The sequence below is a fragment of the Salmo trutta genome, chromosome 32, assembly GCF_901001165.1.
Source record: "Salmo trutta chromosome 32, fSalTru1.1, whole genome shotgun sequence".
NCBI lineage: Eukaryota > Metazoa > Chordata > Actinopteri > Salmoniformes > Salmonidae > Salmo > Salmo trutta.
The window spans coordinates 32740533-32762018 of NC_042988.1; the positions used below are offsets into that span (position 1 = coordinate 32740533).

The window sequence follows — 21486 nt, forward strand, 5'->3', positions numbered from 1 at the left end:
GCTATTTACCAAGTCAGTTGCAGGGTGACTGCTTTGGTTACATTTGTCCAGCCCCATCCTTCAGCTATTTACCAAGTCAGTTGCAGGGTGACTGCTTTGGTTACATTTCTCCAGCCCCATCCTTCAGCTATTTACCAAGTCAGTGGCAGGGTGACTGCTTTGGTTACATTTGTCCAGCCCCATCCTTCAGCTATTTACCAAGTCAGTTGCAGGGTGACAACTTTGGTTACATTTGTCCAGCCCCATCCTTCAGCTATTTACCAAGTCAGTGGCAGGGTGACCACTTTGGTTACATTTCTCCAGCCCCATCCTTCAGCTATTTACCAAGTCAGTGGCAGGGTGACTGCTTTGGTTACATTTGTCCAGCCCCATCCTTCAGCTATTTACCAAGTCAGTGGCAGGGTGACTGCTTTGGTTACATTTGTCCAGCCCCATCCTTCAGCTATTTACCAAGTCAGTGGCAGGGTGACTGCTTTGGTTACATTTGTCCAGCCCCATCCTTCAGCTATTTACCAAGTCAGTGGCAGGGTGACTGCTTTGTAGTAAAGCGGCATGGGGAATACGTGTAAGAAGTACATGGATGTATGCCTGCCTGAGGTAGTCCATGAAAATGTGCTGTTTTTCTGATGAAGTACACAGTGAACAGTGTCAAAATGGGCCCCCTGCCCAGGGAATGTCCATGTGCTGTTGTGGGTGAACAAAGTGGAGTGGTGAAGCAGTATAGTGGAAAAGGTGAAATAACACACTATTACATAGCAAAAACATTGAAACATCACTCAACCCCTCATCCATAAGATGGTTTTCATAGACAAATGTCAGAATGACTAATGATGTTCAATTCTATTCTAATTTATTCTATATTCTTCTTCAATTCTGTTCTTTTCAAAATGTTCATTACTTTAGGCTACTAGAATGTCTATTTTCCATCCTCAATAACTGACAGTTCTATTTTTATTTTCAGCCTTATGGGCCATTTCCTGATTCATCTCCCTCACCTCCAACCCCACCCCCACCTCCCCGCTATGAATCCCCAAGACTGCACCCCCATCCCTGGGGATTTCAACCTTTCCTCCTCCTCCAGTGGTTACTCCACGGTCACCAACCTCTTCATGAACGAGTCCGGCGAGAGCGCTCCCTTCCAGGACAGCAGCACCGTTATCACTGCAGTAATCTCTATGACTGTATTCATGGTGGGCCTCCTGGGCAACACGCTGGCCATCTACGTGGTCCTGCGCTATGCCAAGATGAAGACTGTCACCAACATGTACCTTCTGAACTTAGCCCTGGCAGATGAATTGTACATCCTAGGACTTCCCTTCCTGACCACCCAGAACGTGCTCTCTTATTGGCCGTTCGGGGAGTTTCTGTGCCGCGTGGTCATGACGGTAGACTCCATCAACCAGTTCACCAGCACCTTCTGCCTGACCGTGATGAGCATTGACCGCTACCTGGCCGTGGTGCACCCCATTCGGAGCGTCAAGTGGCGGCAGCCAAAGGTGGCTAAGATCATCAACGGGCTGGTGTGGGTGGTGTCGTTCGTGGTGGTGCTGCCGGTCACCATCTACTCAGATGTTCAGGACCGCTTCAACTCGTGCAACATGAGTTGGCCTGATCCCCAGGAGCTGTGGTCAACGGTCTTCATCCTCTACACGGCCATCTTGGGCTTCTTCGGCCCCCTGCTGATCATCTGCCTCTGCTACCTGCTCATCATCATCAAGGTATAGTTGGGTTGTACTATAACACACATCCTCTTTAGTCTTATGTTGCTCATTGTTTGTTCGTTGTTTAAGGCCCCTTCCATTTGTTTGAGACCCCATTCCATTTGTTTGAAACCCCATTCCATTTGTTTGAGGATCCATTCCTTTGTTTGAGACCCCTTTCCATTTGTTTGAGACCACATACCATTTGTTTGAGTATTCAGTCCATTTGTTTGAGACCCCATTCCATTTGTTTGAGACCCCATTCCATTTGTTTGAGTCCCCATTCCATTTGTTTGAGGATTCAGTCCATTTGTTTGAGGCCCCATTCCATTTGTTTGAGGCCCCATTCCATTTGTTTGAGGCCCCCTTCCATTTGTTTGAGGACGCCTCCATTTGTTTGAGGCCCCATTCCATTTGAGTCCTTAATCCCTTCTTCTCACTGTCCTAAACTAAATTCTAATAGTTCTTAGGTTTGTTTCTATTTCCAAACGCAATGGACCAGTGCCTTAGACCCTGGCCTGGGCCTAAAACCTCTCCAAACCACTATAAAACCTCTCAACATAGTGATCTTCAAAGGTGTCCATGTCCAAAGATATTCCTTCACAAAGTCACAGACCAAAACCTCCCATTCATTACAGGTGAAGTCTGCCGGGGCCAGGGCGGGCCTGACCAGGCGGCGCCGCTCTGAACGCAAAGTCACCCGCATGGTGGTCATCATCGTGGTGGTCTTCGTCATCTGCTGGCTGCCCTTCTTCACCACCAACATAGTCAACCTCGTCTTCATCATACCAGAGAACAGTGTCACCGCCGGCGTCTACTTCTTCCTGGTCATCATGACCTACGTCAACTCCTGTGCCAACCCGCTCCTCTACGGCTTCCTGTCTGACAACTTCAAGCAGAGCTTCAGGAAGGTCCTGTGTCTCCACAAGGCGAACGGGGTTGGGGTGGGGGACGGAGGAGACATGGGGAGTGGAGGGGGACGTCCCATATCCCCTAGGCTGGAGAGGGTGGAGACGACGCAGCAGCATGACCCGCTCTTCACCCCCCGGATCATGGACTTCAACAATGGACACATGCAGAACAACCAAGTAGGTAAATCTATAGAAATAAAATGACTAAAACGGACATTCGCAATAAAGTGAACGTTCTGTGATGGGTGGATTACTAATTCTATGGGTCAATATTCTACCCAAGAACTGTGAATGGCTGTCAGGTATGAATTATTTTGGTCAGTCTGCCAAAGATAATCTTGAAGGCTGTCACTTTCATTCATTGGTAGTCAACCGCAACATACAATATAACTAGATTCACAGCCAATTTATATGTAATTTATATTTATCTAAATGATAGTACTTGATAGTTTTGTTCACCTGCAGAGCATAGTAGAATAGAGTAATAAGCACTTACTACACAGGGCGTTTACCCTTCTCCTTGGCCCACAACTGCTTTACAGCATAGAGGGTGAGAGAAGCTGGAAGCCTAACATAGTAAACCCTCCTGATCAGAAGCTTTGACGCTGAGGGGATCCAGTGTACTGTGTGCTGATAGTTAGTTACACCCACTAGTACTGTAAATGGGTACCACTGATTTCTCCTCTACGGTTGATGCCTCCAGCGTATATCATTTTTTTAAAATTCTGAGTGCTGTGCATTTCGCTAGTATTTTTGCATCACAACATTGAAGTGTAAGGGGCCTCCAGTTTTTTAGATAGACTGGGTCTTTATATTTGCCATCTGGGTCTTGTTTTAATAATAGAGAAATCAGACCTTCCTGCTGAGTACCTGACAGACTACCATTTCTATAGGAGTAGTTAAAACAATCTAACAATGGAGCTTTTAGTATTTAAAAAAGGCTTGATATACCTCTACCGGTATGCCATCAAGCCCTGGGGTTCTTCCAGACTGAAAGGATTTAATAGCATCAAAAAGTTCTTCCTCTGTAATTTGACTTTCGCACTGATCTTTCTGTACATTTGTTAATTTTCTATTTTTTATATCATTTGGAAATAATTCCTTACTGTAATCTTCATTCAGTGGGAGAGGATGAGACGGAAAAGAGAACATCTGCCTAAAATAATTAGCTTCCTCTTTTAAAATACCATTCGGAGAATCATAGATGACGCCGTCTTCAGTAACGAGTTTCTGCAAATTATTTTTGTTAGTATTCATGTATTGGAGATTCAGGAAGAATTGTGAGCATTTTTCTCCATATTCCATCCAGTTTGCTTTATTTTTGTAATAGATTACATTAGATCATTCTTGAATAAGTTCCTCAAGTGTAACGCCCTGGCCATAGAGAGGGATTTTTGTTCTCTATTTTGGTTAGGCCAGGGTGTGACATGGGTGGGCGTTCTATGTTTCTTTTTCTATGTTGGTTTGTTTCTTTGGTTCGGCCGTGTGTGGCTCTCAATCAGGAGCAGCTGTAGTTTGTTGTTGCTGATTGAGAGTCATACATAGGCAGCCTGTTTTTCCTTTGGGGTTTGTGGGTGATTATTTTCTGTCTAGGTTTGTGTTAATCCTGACAGGACTGTTTGGCTGTCGTTTCTTTTCGTGTTTTGTTTGTAGTGTTCATTCGTTTATTAAAATCCTTTATGATGAACACATCCTCCGCTGCCCCTTGGTCTCATTGCGACGACGGTCGTTACATCAAGTTCTTTTTGTTTTTTCGTCTAACTTATTTTGGATCTCTGTAGTATTGTTTTTATTGCTATCTACCTGTACTATTAGTTAATGTATATCCCTTGTTAGTCTTGTCTCTTAGCCAGAAACTACTTTTTTATTATTGATGAATATTGAATTGAATGACCCCTGAAGGTACATTTAAAGGTATCCCAAACAGTAAGGCAATTTGCTGAACCTATAATATACTGGAAAAATTCAGTTATAAATGATTTTGTATGAGTTAAAATAAAGTTGTCCTACCGTAAACTTTGATTACATTTCCAATATCCCCGTCCACGTGAAAAATATATAAGAGTTATGTGAATGCCAATTAGATGATGATCCGATCACATTCTGTTTCCTATTAAAACTTTTTTGCAAGAGAGAAAGAGACAAGAAAGTAGTCAAGACGACTAGCTTGATTAAGTCTCCTCCATGTATATCTCACTAGGTCGGGGTTTTTTAGTCTCCAAATATCCACTATTTCTAATGCGTCCATAATATTTGTGATTTCCTTAGGGGCACGGTGATGATAGTTTGTAGAGTGATTACCTTTACGGTCTATTGAGATATTCAAAAGGATCCACCTTCCTTGCGAATCATTCCTGACTATTTGCACATTCAGATCAACATTTTTGTTAATTAATATCATCACACCTTTTGAGTTCCTTTGTCCATGACAGAAAAGTATTTCACCACCCCATTCCTTTTTCCACACAACTTCATCTAAGGATGTAGAGAGTTTCCTGTAAACAGTATATGTTATATTCCTTTTCTTTTAGCCATGTAAAGACTGATCTTCTTTTCTTTATCTGCTAAACCGTTACAATTATATATTTTTTATTTTATTTATTTATTTCACCTTTATTTAACCAGGTAGGCTAGTTGAGAACAAGTTCTCATTTACAACTGCGACCTGGCCAAGACAAAGCATAGCAGTTCAACACAAATGTCATGACTGTCCTGATCAGGTCAGGGTACAGGAGACCACCACCCTACAGATTATCTCCCAAACCCCCCAACAGAGGAGGAGAGATCTAGGGGTCTGAAGATGTGGGGGTTTTATGACACCTCATGCCCATAATACAGAGAAATTCCTTTGTCCTAACAATGGAGAACTGGCCTCAGAACATTAAACATGCAATAAAGGGACTTTGGAACAATGGTTTCCGTCAGCCACAATGGTGGTTATGACGAAAAGTGGAATATTAAAATGTATGTAACTTTTGTATTTGTTTTTAAAGGTTAAGAGATGACGTTATTATGAAAACATTGTACCTTTAAGAGTTTTCCCAGTATATGCCTGATGTTTATACATTGTACGCTGTTTGGAAAATATCCAAATCAAACAGAATGTTTTGATAAAGATGAAATGTGAAGTTAGTGTCTAAAATCGGATTTTTAGCCAAATCTAAGCCTTGCCCCCTTTACTTGGTCCGCCCAGAGAATTGCCCTAAAGGCTGTTACACCCACTTCTGACCCGAGGGTATAAGACAGGAGAGTGAAGAATTAACATAGAAGACTATTGACCCCAAGCTGCAGCTAAGGTCTAACAAAGTCGACGAACCCCAAAACGAAACACAAGGTTGAAGACAAAGAAATATTTTTCTACACGAGCTACGGACGAGTAGCTGTGTCTAAGCGGGTGAATTCAAGCCGAACCACCCAGCCTCCACTCTCCATTGAATCGTGGTATCGACACCATTCGAGCCGAAGCTGTGAGCTCTGAGCTACAGAGCTGTCTGTCCTCAGAAGACCCCTTTCCGATCAAGGGTGAGGATCAGACCACTTAGCCAAGAAGGACACTGACATCGTGAGGACAACCAGAGAGTTGCGCCGGAGAACTGCGTCATTTAGAAGCCTAAACGACCCACGCGGAGCTTCCCACCTGAGAACTCCAACACGTAATTACATCATTATATTCTGACCCATAAGAGCGGCAGTTCGGGGCAAGGCTAATTTTAAATAAGCATGGCTGACAAATGAACCCAAATGTATATTTCTCTCGTGTACTTCCTTTCTTTCTCTCTCTTTAAAATCCCCATTTTGGGTAACAAGCGCCATAGTGTGTTGGCCCGTTATACTAAGTCCTAATCAATAGCTAGACTGTGTTTTGTGTATGTGCATTTTTATCATCATTTTAGCTTGCTAGTAAATAAATAATCAACTAAGATTGGTGTGGTAAATTCAGTGGTAAAGCCCGGGTCCGTGCAGATTCCCGGATTATACGACTTTCAGATTATGAGACTGTAGAGGAAATTGATTAATTTAGCGACTGTTGTAATCGATATTCTGATATCCTTTGAGTTAATTTGGGAAATAGAAACTCAATCAAAACAATGTTCCCATGGTGCCCCAGGTTAATGAGTTAATAATTGCTTGATTCACTGCTTAATTCATTTAATCACGTAATTATAAACCGTTAATCATTCGATGAGCAACAGTCGTCACATTAACTAATACAACGTCACAACATAAACAACAACACAGAGTTACACATGGAATAAACAAACATACAGTAAATTATACAATAGAAAAAGTCTATATACAGCATGTGCAAATGAGGTAGGATAAGGGAGGTAAGGCAATAATTAGGCCATAGTGGCGAAATAATTACAATATATCAATTAAACACTGGAGTGACAGATGTGCAGAAGATAAGTGTGCAAGTAGAGATACTGGGTGCAAAGGAGCAAAATAAAAAAAATAAATAACAATATGGGGATGAGGTAGTTGGATGGGCTATTTACAGATGCGCTATGTACAGGTGCATTGATCTGTGAGCTGCTCTGACAGCTGGTGCTTAAAGTTAGTGAGGGAGATATGAGTCTCCAGCTTCAGTTATTTTTGCAGTTCGTTCCAGTAATTGGCAACAGACAACTGGAAGGAGAGGCGGCCGAAGGAGGAATTGGCTTTGGGGGTGACCAGTGAAATATACCTGCTAGAGCGCGTGCTCTGGGTGGGTGCTGCTATGGTGACCAGTGAGCTGAGATAAGGCGGGGCTTTACCTAGCAGAGACTTATAAATGACCTGGAGCCAGTGGGTTTGGCAACGAATATGAAGTGAGGGCCAGCCAACGAGAGCATACAGATCGCAGTGGTGGGTAGTATATGGGTCTTTGGTGACAAAAAGGATGGTACTGTGATAGACTGCATCCAATTTGCTGAATAGAGTGTTGGAGGCTATTTTGTAAATTACATCGCCGAAGTCAAGGATTGGTAGGATAGTCAGTTTTACAAAGATATGTTTGGCATCATGTGTGAAGGATGCTTTGTTGCGAAATAGGAAGCCGATTCTAGATTTCATTTTGAATTTTAGATGTTTAATTTGAGTCTGGAAGGAGAGGTTAGAGTCTATCCAGACACCTAGGTATTTGTAGTCGTCCACATATTCTAAGTCAGAACCATCCAGAGTAGTGATGCTGGACGGGCGGGCAGGTGCAGGCAGCGATCGGTTGAAGAGCATGCATTTAGTTTTACTTGTATTTAAGAGCAGTTGGAGGCCACGGAAGGAGTGTTGTATGGCATTGAACGTCGTCTGGAGGTTAGTTAGCACAGTGTCCAAAGAAGGGCCAGAAGTATACAGAATGGTATCGTCTGCCTATAGGTGGATCAGAGAATCACCAGCAACAAGAGCAACATCATTGATGTATACAGAGAAAAGAGTCGGCCCGAGAATTGAACCCTGTGGCACCCCTAGAGACTACCAGAGGTCCGGACAACAGGCCCTCCGATTTGACACACTGAACTCTGTCTGAGAAGTAGTTGGTGAACCAGGCGAGGCAGTCATTTGAGAAACCAAGGCTGTTGAGTCTGCCGTGGTGACTGACAGAGTCGAAAGCCTTGGCCAGGTCGATGAATACAGCTGCACAGTATTGTCTCTTATCAATGGTGGTTATGATATCGTTTTGGACCTTGAGCATGGCTGAATTATAACTGGCTATACTTATTTCACCTTTTACCATAACTTGATACTATTCTCAGTCTAAATTTACCATATTTTAGTGCTTGTAAAATTACTGCCATCCGAGGTATTATGAGGGTCAAAACTAGAGCTTTCAAATGTCTGATATTTAGAATTCAAGAAATAGGTTCTAGCAATATTTGTTTTATTCCCTTGCCTGTTTGCCTGTGCCACAGATGTTAGAAAATTGAGACAAGATGTTATGTGTGTACAGTAAATCTGAGTAGGTTGATGTGTGATATTGGATGTGATTTAGTGAGAGTGTGTACAATGTCTGTATAAGAGTAAGACTATAATGTGTGATGTCCAAATAAATGATAACTCCACCAATTTGCATGGTTGAGTGTCTATGTGTGCAACATGTAGTGCGTATAGTCATAATATTCATGGTGATAATTGTAATCCATATCGTATCACCGTCATATTTGCATCATAATTACCTTTAACATCATTGAAAAACACATCCTAGCATTTCCATAGCAATTGACGTTTCACATGATCATGAAAGAGACCTTGCATTACTCTAGAGACGGCTTCACTACAGTACAAATGTATTCCATACAATATGTTATTATTCCCCAATGCCCCTATTCTGATATCTTCCCCTTGCTTGTTGTAAACATATAAAAAGTTGTCGACAAATACATAAAAAAGATAGACAAACAATAAACACATGAAAATATAAAACAGTTCTCAACAAAAGAGAGAGACGGAGAGAAGAGAAAAGAGAGAGAAAGAGAGAGTGAAAGAAGAGAGCGAGATCAGGTGTGTGTGCGTATGTATAAGTCTGTATGTGTAAGCGAGCATGTAATTGAGTACGTGTGTGTTCTTATCCATTTCATAATGTTCAGATATTTCTACAGTTCCCATGCTTTCTTTTTTTCGTAACCTTAAGTCCCTGTAGAATTTAGTACAGCCATGGTATCATCCATGTCCTTGTCAGCCGTGGCTGACAATATACACTACCTGTCAAAAGTTTTCTTTATTATGACTATGTTCTACATTGTAAAATAATAGTGAAGACATCAAAACTATGAAATAACACATATGGAATCAGGTAGTAAACAAAAAATCATTTTACATTTGAGATTCTTCAAATAGCCACCCTTTGCCTTGATGACAGATTTGCACACTCTTGGCATTCTCTCAACCAGCTTCATGAGGTACTCACCTGGAATGCATTTCAATTAACAGGTGTGCCTTCTTAAAAGTTAATTTGTGGAATTTATTTCCTTCTTAATGCGTTTTAGCCAATCAGATGTGTTGTGACAGGGTAGGGGGTTACACAGAAGATAGCCCTATTTGGTAATGGACCAAGTCCATATTATGGCAAGTTTAGCTCAAAAAAGCTAAGAGAAATGACAGTCCATCATTACTTTAAGACACTAAGGTCAGTCAATCTGGAAAATTTCAAGAATTTTGAATATGTTTCTTCAAGTTCAGTCGCAAAACAAAAAGTTACCAGTCTCAGACATTGCAGCCCAAATAAAGCCCAAATAAAGTTTGAGTAACAGTAATAGTAATAGACACATCAAAGAAACCACTACTAAAGGACACCAATAATAAGAGGAGACTTGCTTGAACCAAGAAACACAAGCAATGGACATTTGACCTGTGGAAATGTTGAGATTTTTGGTTCTAACTGCCGTGTCTTTGTGAGACGCAGTGTGGATGAACGGATGATCTCTGCATGTGTATTTCCCAACGTAAAGCATGGAGGAGGAGGTGTTATGGTGTCGGGGTGGTTTGCTGGTGACACTGTCTGTGATATATTTAGAATTCAAGGCACACTTAACCAGCATGGCTACCACAGCCTTCTGCAGCGGTACACCATCTCATCTGGTTTGGGCTTAGTGGAACTATCATTTGTTTTTCAACAGGACAATGACCCAACACACCTCCAGGCTGTGTAAGGGCAATTTGACCAAGAAGGAGAGTGATGGTGTGCTGCATCAGATGACCTGGTGTCCACAATCCTTCAACCTCAACCAAATTGAGATAGTTTGGGATGAGTTGGACCGCAGAGTGAAGGAAAAGTGCTCACCATATGTGGGAACTCCTTCAAGACTGTTGGAAAAGCATTCCAGGTGAAGCTGGTTGAGAGAATGCCAAGAGTGTGCAAAGCTGTCATCAAGGCAAAGGGTAGCTATTTGAAGAATGTTAAATATAATACTTTTGTTGTCACGTCCTGACCAGTAAAGAGGTTATTTGTGATTGTAGTTTGGTCAGGACGTGGCAGGCGGTGTTTGTTTTATGTGTTTTGTTTTTTTGGGGTTAATGTTCTATGTTAGTATATTTCTATGTTCGTTCTAGTTTTCTATTTCTATGTTTAGTTTATTGGGTTGACCTTCAATTGGAGGCAGCTGTTCCTCATTGCTTCTAATTGAAGGTCCTATTTAGTAGGGGTGTTTTTTCATGGGTTTTTGTGGGTAGTTGTTCCAAGTGTAGCTGTGTGCCTCACAGGACTGTTTCTTCGTTGTTGTTTTTGTTCAAGTGTTTTGTTTCGTTTCTTTAATAAAGAAGAAGATGAGTATACACATTCCCGCTGCGCTTTGGTCCCATCCTTACGACGAACGTGACAGAACTACCCACCACCAACGGACCAAGCAGCGGAGGAAGGAGCAGCAGAGGGATTTGGAGTCATGGACATGGGAGGAAATTTTGGATGGGGCAGGACCTTGGCACCAGGCTGGGGAGTACCGGCGACCTAAGGAGGAGCTGGAGGCAGCCAAGGCGGAGCGGCGTCATTACGAGGCATTATACGCGCAGATTGGCAAGTGTGAGAGGCAGCCCCAATAATTATTTGGGGGGGGGCACACGGGAAGAGTGGCTAGGTCAGGTAATAGACCTAAGCCAACTCCCCGTGCTTATTATGGGGAGCAGCGGATCATGAGAGCGCCGGTCTATACGGAAGTGCGCACGATCTCGCCCATGCGCACGCACAGTCCGGTGCGAGCGATCCCAGCCCCTCGCAAGTGCCGTGCTAGAGTGGGCATCCAGCCAGGTAGGAGTATGTCTGCGCAGCACATCTGGCCACCAGTGCGTCTCCAAGGCCCAGGCTACCCTGCGCCTGCTCTACGCACAGCAGCCATCAGGCCTCTGCACAGCCCAGTTCGCCCTGTGCCAGCACTCCGCTCGTGCAGGGCTACTGTTACCACCCAGCCAGGACGAGTTGTGCAGGCTGTGCGCTCCAGACCTCCAGTGCTTGTTCATGGCCCGGTGTATCCAGTTCCTGCTCCTCACACTAGCCTTGAGGTGCGTGTCTCCAGTCTGGCGCCTCCAAAGCCAGCACCACGCACCAGGTCACCAGTGCATCAGCCCAGTCCAGTACGTCCTGTTCCTGCTCCTCACACTAGCCTTGGGGTGCGTGTCTCCAGTCTGGTACCTCCAGTACCAGCCCCACGCACCAGGCCTCCAGTGCGTCAGCCCAGTCCAGTACGTCCTGCTCCTGCTCCTCGCACTAGCCCTGTGGTGCGTGTAAATAGTCTGGCGCCTCCAAAGCCAGCCCCACGCATCATGCCTTCATTGCGCAGTCCCCGTCCAGAGCTTCCGACGACAGTACCCCGTCTAGAGCTTCCGACGACAGTTCCCCGTCCAGAGCTTCCGACGACAGTTCCCCGTCCAGAGCTTCCGGCGACAGGGCCCCGTCCAGAGCTTCCGGCGACAGTGCCCCATCTAGAGCTTCCGGCGACAGTGCCCCGTCTAGAGCTTCCGGCGACAGTTCCCCGTCTAGTGCTTCCGGCGATGTCCTACAGTCCGGAGCATGCAGAGACGGCCCACAGTCCGGAGCCTGCAGAGCCGGCCCACAGTCTGGAGCCTGCAGAGCCGGCCCACAGTCCGGAGCCTGCAGAGATGGCCCACAGTCCGGAGCCTGCAGAGATGGCCCACAGTCCGGAGCCTGCAGAGACGGCCCTCAGTGAGGAAGCGGCGCAGCCAGAGTCGCCCTACGGTGCGGAACCGGCGCAGCCAGAGTCGCCCTTCAGTTCGGAGCTCCCAGAGTCGCCATTCAGTCCGGAGCACCCAGATTCGCCATTCAGTCCGGAGCACCCAGGTTCGCCCTCCAGTCCGGAGCTCCCAGAGTCGGCCTCCAGTCCAGAGCTCCCAGAGTCGGCCTCCAGTCCGGAGCTCCCAGAGTCGGCCTCCAGTCCGGAGCTCCCAGAGTCGCCCTCCAGTCCGGAGCTCCCAGAGTTGCCCTCCAGTCCGAGGTCTCCAGCGACGCGCATCAGCCCGAGGTCTCCAGCGACGCGCATCAGCCCGAGGTCTCCAGCGACGCGCCTCAGCCCGAGGTCTCCAGCGACGCGCCTCAGCCCGAGGTCTCCAGTGACGTGCCTCAGCCTGAGGTCTCCAGCGATGCACCTTAGCCCTGAGCCTTCAGCGGGGGTGGACAGGTTAGGTTGGGGACTAAGGCCGGAGCCTGAGCCACCTCCATAGTAGGAGGATTGGGGAGGGGGGGTGTGTGGCACAAGAACCGTCGGTGACGGTGGTCACCCTCCCTTCCCTCCCTTTAGTTTGGGATTATTTTTGTTTTGGGGTTTATTTTTGTGTTTTTTTGTTTGAGGTGCATCTGCACCTTTGGGGGGGGGGTTAACCAGTAACCAGTAAAGAAGGTTACTGGGGTAACCAGTAAAGATGTTATTTGTTATTGTAGTTTGGTCAGGACGTGGCAGGGGGTGTTTGTTTTATGTGTTTCGGTTTTTTGGTTAATGTTCTATGTTAGTATATTTCTATGTTCCTTCTAGTTTTTCTATTTCTATGTTTAGTTTATTGGGTTGACCTTCAATTGGAGGCAGCTGTTCCTCATTGCCTCTAATTGAAGGTCCTATTTAGTAGGGGTGTTTTTTCATGGGTTTTTGTGGGTAGTTGTTCCAAGTGTAGCTGTGTGACTCACAGGACTGTTTCTTCGTTGTTGTTTTTGTTCAAGTGTTTTGTTTCGTTTCTTTAATAAAGAAGAAGATGAGTATACACATTCCCGCTGCGTTTTGGTCCCATCCTTACGACGAACGTGACATTTGTGGTTACTACGTGATTCCATTTGTGTTATTTCAGAGTTTTGATATCTTCACTATTATTCTATAATGTAGAAAATAGTAAAAATAAAGAAAAACCCTTGAATGAGTAGGTGTTCTAAAACTTTTGACCGGTAGTGTACATCTAGCTGTTTTTTGTAGGCACCAAACGGCAGCTGCGGGTAGGGTTAAGGGGGAGAGGTGTGTGTCTCTTAACATCAGCAGGTGCACACTCTCTAATGTTAATAAGGAAGTCTTGAGGTTTCGCTTGCCTGAGTTAGAATACCTCATGATAAACTGCAGACCATATTATTATATTTTCCGTACATGTCTATTTATCACCACAAACCGAGGCTGGCACTAAGACCGGGCTCAACAAGAAAATGCACATCCAAAGGCTTCGCTCCTTGCGACCAGTGATTTGAATGTAGGGAAACTCCAATTTGTCTTACCTCCTTTTTAAAAGCATGTCAGCTGTGCAACTAGATGCGAAAAAACTCTAGATCACTATTACTCCACACACAAAAAAGCATACAAAGCTCTCCCTTGCCCTCCATTTGGCAACTCTAACCATAACTCTATCGTGCTGATTCCTACTTACCGGCAAAAACTCAAAAAGTAAGTACCAGTAATGTGCTCAATATGGAAGTGGTCCGATGAAGTGAATGCTAAGCTACAGGACTGTTTTGCTGGCACATTTGATAACATTGAGGAGTTTGCCACATCAGTCACCAGCTTCATTAATAAGTGCATTAACAACGTTGTCACCAAAGTAACTATACATACATATCCCAACCAGAAGCCATGGATTACAGGCAACATCCAAACTGAGCTAAAGTCTAGATCTGCCGCTTTCAAGGAGCGGGACATTAATCCGGACGCTTATAAAAAAATCCTGCTACGACCTCCAGCAAGCCATCAAACATTCGAATCTTCCATACAGGACTAAGATCGAATCCTACTATGCTGGCTCTGATGCTTGTCGGATGTGGCAGGGCTTGCAAACTATCAACGATTAAAAAGGGAAACCCAGCCATGAGCTGCCCAGTGATGTGAGCCTACCAGATGAGCTAAATTCCTTCTATGCTCATTTCGAGGTAAGCAACACTGAGCCATGCATGACCGCACCAGCAGTTCCGGACAACTGTGTGATATCACTCTCCATAGCAGATGTGAGTAAGACCTTTAAGCACGTTAACATTCACAAGGCCGCAGGGCCAGACGGATTACCAGAATGCGTACTTAGAGTATCCACTGGCCAGTTTGCAAGTGTCTTCACTGACATTTTCAACCTCTCCCTGACTCAAGATAGTAATACTTACATGTTTCAAGCAGACTACCATAGTCCCTGTGCCCAGGAACGCCAAGGTAACTTGTCTAGATGACTATCGCCCAGTAGCACTTACATCGATAGCCATGAATTGCTTTAAAAGGCTGGTCATGGCAAAGACCATCCTTTCAGACACCCTGGACCCACTCCAATTCGCAACAACACATCCTCCACGCTGACCCTTAAAATGGGGGCCCCTCAGGGGTGCATGCTTAGTCCCCTCCTGTACTTCCTGTTCACCCACGACTGCGTGGCCGCACACAACTCCAACACCATCATTCAGTTTGCTGAAGACACAACGATGGTTTGCCCGATAACCAATAATGATGAGACAGCCTATAGGGTGGAGTTCAGTGACCTGTCAGTGCTGTGCCAGGACAATAACCTCTCCCTATACATTAGCAAGACAAAGGACCTGATCGTGTACTACCGGAACTAGAGAGCCAAGCATTCCCCCATCCACATCGACGAGGCTATTGTAGAGTGGGTCGAGAGCTTCAAGTTCCTCGGTGTCCACATCACTAAGGAATTATCATGGTCCACACCCTCAACACAAGCGCGAAGAAGGCACGACAATACTTCTTCCCCCTCAGGAGGCTGAAAAGATTTGGCCATGGGCCCTTAGAAAGTTCTACAGCTGCAGCACTGAGAGCATCTTAACTGGCTGCACCCCCACTTGCTATGGCAACTACTTGACATCTGACCGCAAGGCACTACAGAGGGTACATCACTGGGACCAAACTGCCTGCCATCCAGGACCTCTATACCAGGTAGTGTCAGAAGAAGGCCTTAAAAATTGTCAAGGACTCCAGCCACCCAAGTCATAGACTGTTCTCTCTGCTACCACATGGGAAGCGATACTGATGCACCAAGTCTGGTATCAAAAGGACCCTTAACAGCTTCTACCCCCAGGCCATAAGACTACTAAATAGTTAGACCGGGTAGCTATTGGTTAACTATTTAACTATCTGCATTGACCCTTTTTAGCACTAACTCTTGCATTTACGTTGCTTTTACTGTTTATTATCTATCCTGTTGCCTAGTCACTTTATCCCTATAAATATGTACACATCTACTTCAATTACCTCATACCCCTGAACATCGACTTGGTTCTGGTACCCCGTGTATATAGCCAAGTTATCGTTACTCATTGTGTATTTATTCCTCGTGTTATTATTTATCTTTTTTTCTCCCAGCATTGTTGGGAAGGGGCCGTAGGTAATCATTTCACTGTTAGTCTACACCTGTTGTTTACGATGCATGTGGCAAATACATTTTCATTGGATTTGATTCAACACCAAGCTCAGAGCCTTGGGTCTGGACACCACCTCTGCAACTGGATCCTGGACATCCTGACGGGCAGACGACAAGTTGTCAGGATTGACAAGCCAATCTCCACCACACTAACTCTTAACACAAGGTCCCCCCAGGGGTGTGTCCTGAGCCCTCTGCTGTAGGTCTAATAACCAACAACGGCGAATCAGCCTATAGGGAGGAAGTAAGTGAACTGGCATTGTGATGCCAGGACAACAACCTTTCCTCAACATCAGCAAAACAAAGGAGTTGATTGTTGACTTCAGGAAGCACAGGGGGGAACATGCCTGATCCACATCAATGGGACTACAGTAGAGTCATGTTCCTCGCTGTCCACATCACCAAGGACATGACATGACCCAACAGCACCACCACAACACCGTCTCTACTTCCTAAGGCGGCAGAAGAAATTCCAAGTAGTACTGCTGACCTGTTGCATCACGGCCTGGCACGGGAATTGCTCCATCCACGACCGCAAAGCCCTCCAGCTGTTGGTGAAGAAGGCCCAGCACGTTACTGGAACCGTGTTCCCACCCATCCAGGACATCTACTCAAAACGTTGCCTGGGGGCGGGCGGCAGCATCATCAAGGAACCCACACACTCCAGTCACTCCTTTACCGTCGGGCAGATGGTATCGGAGCATGAGGTCTGATAGCAACAGACTCAGAGACAGTTTCTATCTACAAGCCATCAGACTGCTGAAAAACTGGTCTGACCACCTCCACTATCTCTCCACACCTTAGCACATATGCACTCACTTACTCACTCACACAACCTCCCAGATATCATCCACACACACACACACACACACACACACACACACACACACACACACACACGCACACACAATCACACACATTCATGCTACACCCACATCACAACTGCTGCAACCAGACTCTTATTATCATTGTTAAATATTGCACAATTTAAACACTTGCCCACCAATCGCCCCTTCCCAAAACACGTGTAAATATTGGACTACAAACTGTGCCTTCCTATATTATACTTATGCAAAAAGAAAAATGATATTCTACTGAGCCATTTACTTTATATTTGAAATCTTATCTTTTATTATGTCTTACTGTTGTTGCGTTGTCAAGAAGGAACCTGCAAGTAAGCATTTCATTGGATGATGTATACCATGTGTGTCCTGATAATCCTGACTAATAAAACATACAACTTTACTTGTTTGTGTGTGTGTGAATAGATTTTTGGTGATCTCTATGGAGTGACTTGTCTCCATCTGAGAGCTGTGACTAGTACTCCTTGTTAGTGTGAATGTGTTTCTTTGATGCCATAATGTGAGAAAACAACAAATCATCAAAGCAGCTCTGTGTGACATATCAGACAGAAGATGCTCAGAGAGATGTCCTCTTTTCTATTATATCTTAAAAGAGATTTATCGTCTCTTTTACAGTTTGAAGATTAAAAACAAATCGTGACTGACGGGCGGGGGGGCAGATGAGGGGGGACGGATGGACGGATGGACGGGCGGGGGGGGGCAGATGAGGGGGGACGGATGGACGGGCGGGGGAGGGGGGCAGATGAGGGGGGACGGATGGACGGGCGGGGGGGGGGGGCAGATGAGGGGGACGGATGGACGGATGGACGGGCGGGGGGGGGGCAGATGAGGGGGGACGGATGGACGGGCGGCGGCGGGGGGGGCGGGGGGGGGGGGGGGGGGGGGGGGGTGTATGTCATAAGCTTTGTCCAGCCAAGCAGTCTATGATAGAGTGTGCTGGTCGTTGTTTGTAATGTCTAAAATGTATCTCTTGCTGTCTTTGCAGTGTGTTCAAATTGAGACTTGTGGCAACATGACAACGGAGCTTCTGCCCTTAGAGAGCCCAGTGATTGATCAGTCTACTCTATGATGAGGCCTGATTGGTCTGTCTACGCTATGATGAGGCCTGATTGGTCAGTCTACGCTATGATGAGGCCTGATTGGTCAGTCTACGCTTTGATAAGCCCTGATTGGTGAGTCTACGCTTTGATAAGCCCTGATTGGTTAGTCTATGCTTTGATGAGCCAAGCCACCTGCTTCTCCATCACGACAAACAATCCATCATCTGGAGCCCTCCCATTGTCAACCCATGTAGCTCTTGACCAATGACCTCTCTCGGACGATACAGGAAGAAGAGGTACATGGGACTTCAAAGAACACTTCCTGTTCTGACACTACACTGAACGATTTCTGCCATGACACCTCTCTTGTTTGTCAGTATAAACCTCAGACATTTATAGCACATTGCACCACTGGAAGGGGCTGAGGGGAGGACGGCTCATAATAATGGCTGGAACGGCGCGAATGGAATGACATCAAACACATGGAAACCATGTGTTCAATGTATTTTATACCATTCCACTGATTCCGCTCCAGCCATTACCTCAAGCCCGTCCTCCTCAATGAAGGTGCCACCAACTGGCTGTGCATTGCACCAGCTTGGTGTCATGGAACCAGCAAGAGCACTATCTTCCATGTACTTTATAGATTCCTTACATATACTATAAGGAAAGACTATTTTTTAGACTGTGAATGGGCAAAAACTTGCCTTAGATTAAAATGCCCTAGAAAATGAACCTGAGTATTCCATTCACTTTATATGAACTGGATCATTTGATTTCATCAGAAATGTTGTGAATTGAAATGGATTGTCCTCTTTGTGAGCTTGGAACTTTCTGTATGTATTCCATCACTATGTAGGTAAACGACAGGAACGTACTACACAGACTGTCTATGACCCTTGTCCATTTGTCACTATGATCACCTGTAACAAGTCCCAACGGCTCATAATGCCCACCTACGGACTCATGGATGGTTTCTGCTCTGGGCAAAGTTAGTTCAAGCTGGGATGACCAATGAAATGGTACTAGAGGAAACCTGCATTCTGGAAAACGAACACTGTCCCCGAACAGAGAGAGTGATGATAATGAGGATGTCAATCAAATAGATGAATCTGGCTTACAGTACTCACTGTATCTATGGCATAATGTTGTAACTGAGGATCCTATTCATATTATTGAGGAATTATTGTTATTTGTTGGGTATTATTGCTATAAACTTGGGTAGTTGTTCCAAGCATTTTGGTTATTTTAATGCGTTTATTTGAGATGAATGGATCCCCTTGACCTTTTATTGGAGATTGAAGCACCGGTGCAACTTCATTGCGCTTGGCCTTACCTGGGGTCGTGTTCTTTAGGCACCATACGGAATAGAACTGACTGAAACAGGGAGGGACTACCTCCTAGACTAATGTCCAGTAAGATACACATATTTTAATTTCCCATTTTGAAATGTTTTCCCTTGCATGCCCTACTGAACAATCTGCATAGTCGTCGCTGTCTGATGAAAAGCACTAATCTCCAAAACAGATTTTTTTCAAGAAATGGAAGAAATTACCATATTGTCCCATTAATGAACACACAATTATGAAACTTCAGGAGCTATTTTGTATACATTGTATTGGTCCTACAGTCATTAAATGTTCAGAGTACATCGAGGGGAGTTACTACTTTCAATAAATAAATAAAAAATGGAAATGGAAAAAATTGAGTTACAAGGTTTTCATCAGACAGCCGACGCAATGATTCATCTGCTGTACACACATGCAGTATTTTATGGATTAGCTTTAACTGTATTGATTTCAATGAGCACACAATCCACACTGACTGTTTTACACTCATGTATGACAGGTTCAAGATTTATACAGTAAGTTATTATCTGTGTATTCTACTCTGGGATTACACCGTGGTCAAGTAAATAAAAAAAAAGTTGCTGTTACTTATGCTAATTATTTTAGATAATACCATAGCATTATTGCACCATCTGGACATGTGTTCAAAATGTTTCATTACAGTGTTATTGTTTTAATAAAATGACAAAAATACAATGGGTTCGATCAATATGCATGTAGTCTGAGTACCAGTCTTTTTAGCTAACATTCCACTCCTTGCCACTCCTTAAGAAAACGACAGGAGTGGCAAGGAGTAGAATGTAAAAGCTGAACAGATACTGCGACCATGCATGCTCTTTGGATGGATGTCGCTCCCCCTGTCTCTGTCTCTCTGTCTGTCTTTCTTTCTTTCTCTCTATATGCCCTTCTCTCATCTCCTATCCTCCCATGATCCCTCCCTCTCACCAACCGCCTTGGTGCTTTCTCTTTCTCTTCCTCTTCACCCCTATCTCCAGTGTGTTTACAGGCAACGTGTCCCAGTAGCTTACTACTGCAGGTGTATGGGTGAAAATAACAAGCTCCCTTTTAAACCTCTAGGCCCTAGGCTACACCTAACTGTTTGACTGGCATGTTTTCCACCCCTCAATGTCAGGGGAAAGGACAGAAGGAGAGCAGTAGGGTATTTGAAGGTCTGTTCTCAAATCTTCCTATATACATTAGCTAGCCATCACATGGACCGTTGAATGAAGCTCACGGTGTGTTGACGAGCTTTGCTGTGTAGTCTTACTTCATATCTGTTGGTAACAATGGCTATGTTTTGAGACTTATCTCAATTAGGTCAACGTTATAGCTTCAAGAAAAGGTCCAATGTGGCACACACTGCCATAGCGCTGCAGTTTTAACGTTCTCCAATTGTACAAACAAATGGTGGATTTTAAAAGTGTAATACCTTTTAATAATACAATAATAATAAAAATGATTTAAGTTTAAATATACCAAGTAGGCAACAGTTCCATCAATTTCTGCTTACAGGAGAGCAAGGGATTAGTTATAACTGTGGTATTGTCCGACTGTCACGACTCCTACCGTAGGTAGCTCCCCCTCCTGTTTGGGTGGCGCTCGGCGGTCGTCGTCGCCGGCCTACTAGCTGCCACTGATTCCCTTTTCCCCCTTTTCGTTTATTGTGTGCACCTGTTTTTGGTTTGGGCGGATTAGCCAGGCTATTTTAGCCAGGAGGCCCACCTGCTCTGTGTGCGGGATTATTTGTTCATTGTATAGCTTGTGTATGCACTCTCATTGTATTTTGAGTTGCGAGTGCGTATTTTGCGCCGACCTGTTCTGTCCCATGTGTTTGGGTACGTTGGTTTTTTGTGTGCGCTCTAGTTCGCTGTTGGGGCGGCTTGTGTTTTGCCGTTGTGTGTTAAATAAATAACACTACCCTGCATTCTCTGCCTCCTGCTCCTGACTCTGCACCCACTACGCCCAAGCGTTACACCGACACAGGCCCCGTGGGTCTTAAGAGGTCGCAGGTGTGGGGGGAATTGCTTTTTCCACCCATAAATGTTTATTCAATAGGAAATAAACAAACCTGCAATTACATTGGTGCTTGCGGTGGTGTCAAGCCCGGCTTGCCTCTAGTGATAAATCTGTAGCCTCCATACTCTGGCTTGAACAGTGATGAGACTATGAGGTCTCAGAGGAAGATGTAACGTTGTGGAGAAGAGGAGAGAGGAAGACCTAAGGCAAAAGCCAAATACTATTTTAGGGTTTTAATTGGTTTACAGATGTTGATGGTTTTTTATTGACTCTTCTTGAAATACGGTAACATTAGACTGCACTGT

At 44.8% G+C, this 21486-nt stretch overlaps 1 protein-coding gene across 1 annotated transcript; it reads left to right on the forward strand.

Moving 5' to 3' along the window:
• Nucleotides 1–975: 975 nt before the first annotated feature.
• LOC115171749 (somatostatin receptor type 5) lies at nt 976–19874 on the forward strand. The gene is made up of 3 exons (XM_029728847.1): nt 976–1718; nt 2339–2788; nt 17762–19874. Exons 1-3 carry the CDS (start codon nt 1023–1025, stop codon nt 17843–17845), a joined length of 1230 nt encoding a protein of 409 aa, XP_029584707.1. The 5' UTR covers nt 976–1022; the 3' UTR covers nt 17846–19874.
• Nucleotides 19875–21486: the final 1612 nt, after the last annotated feature.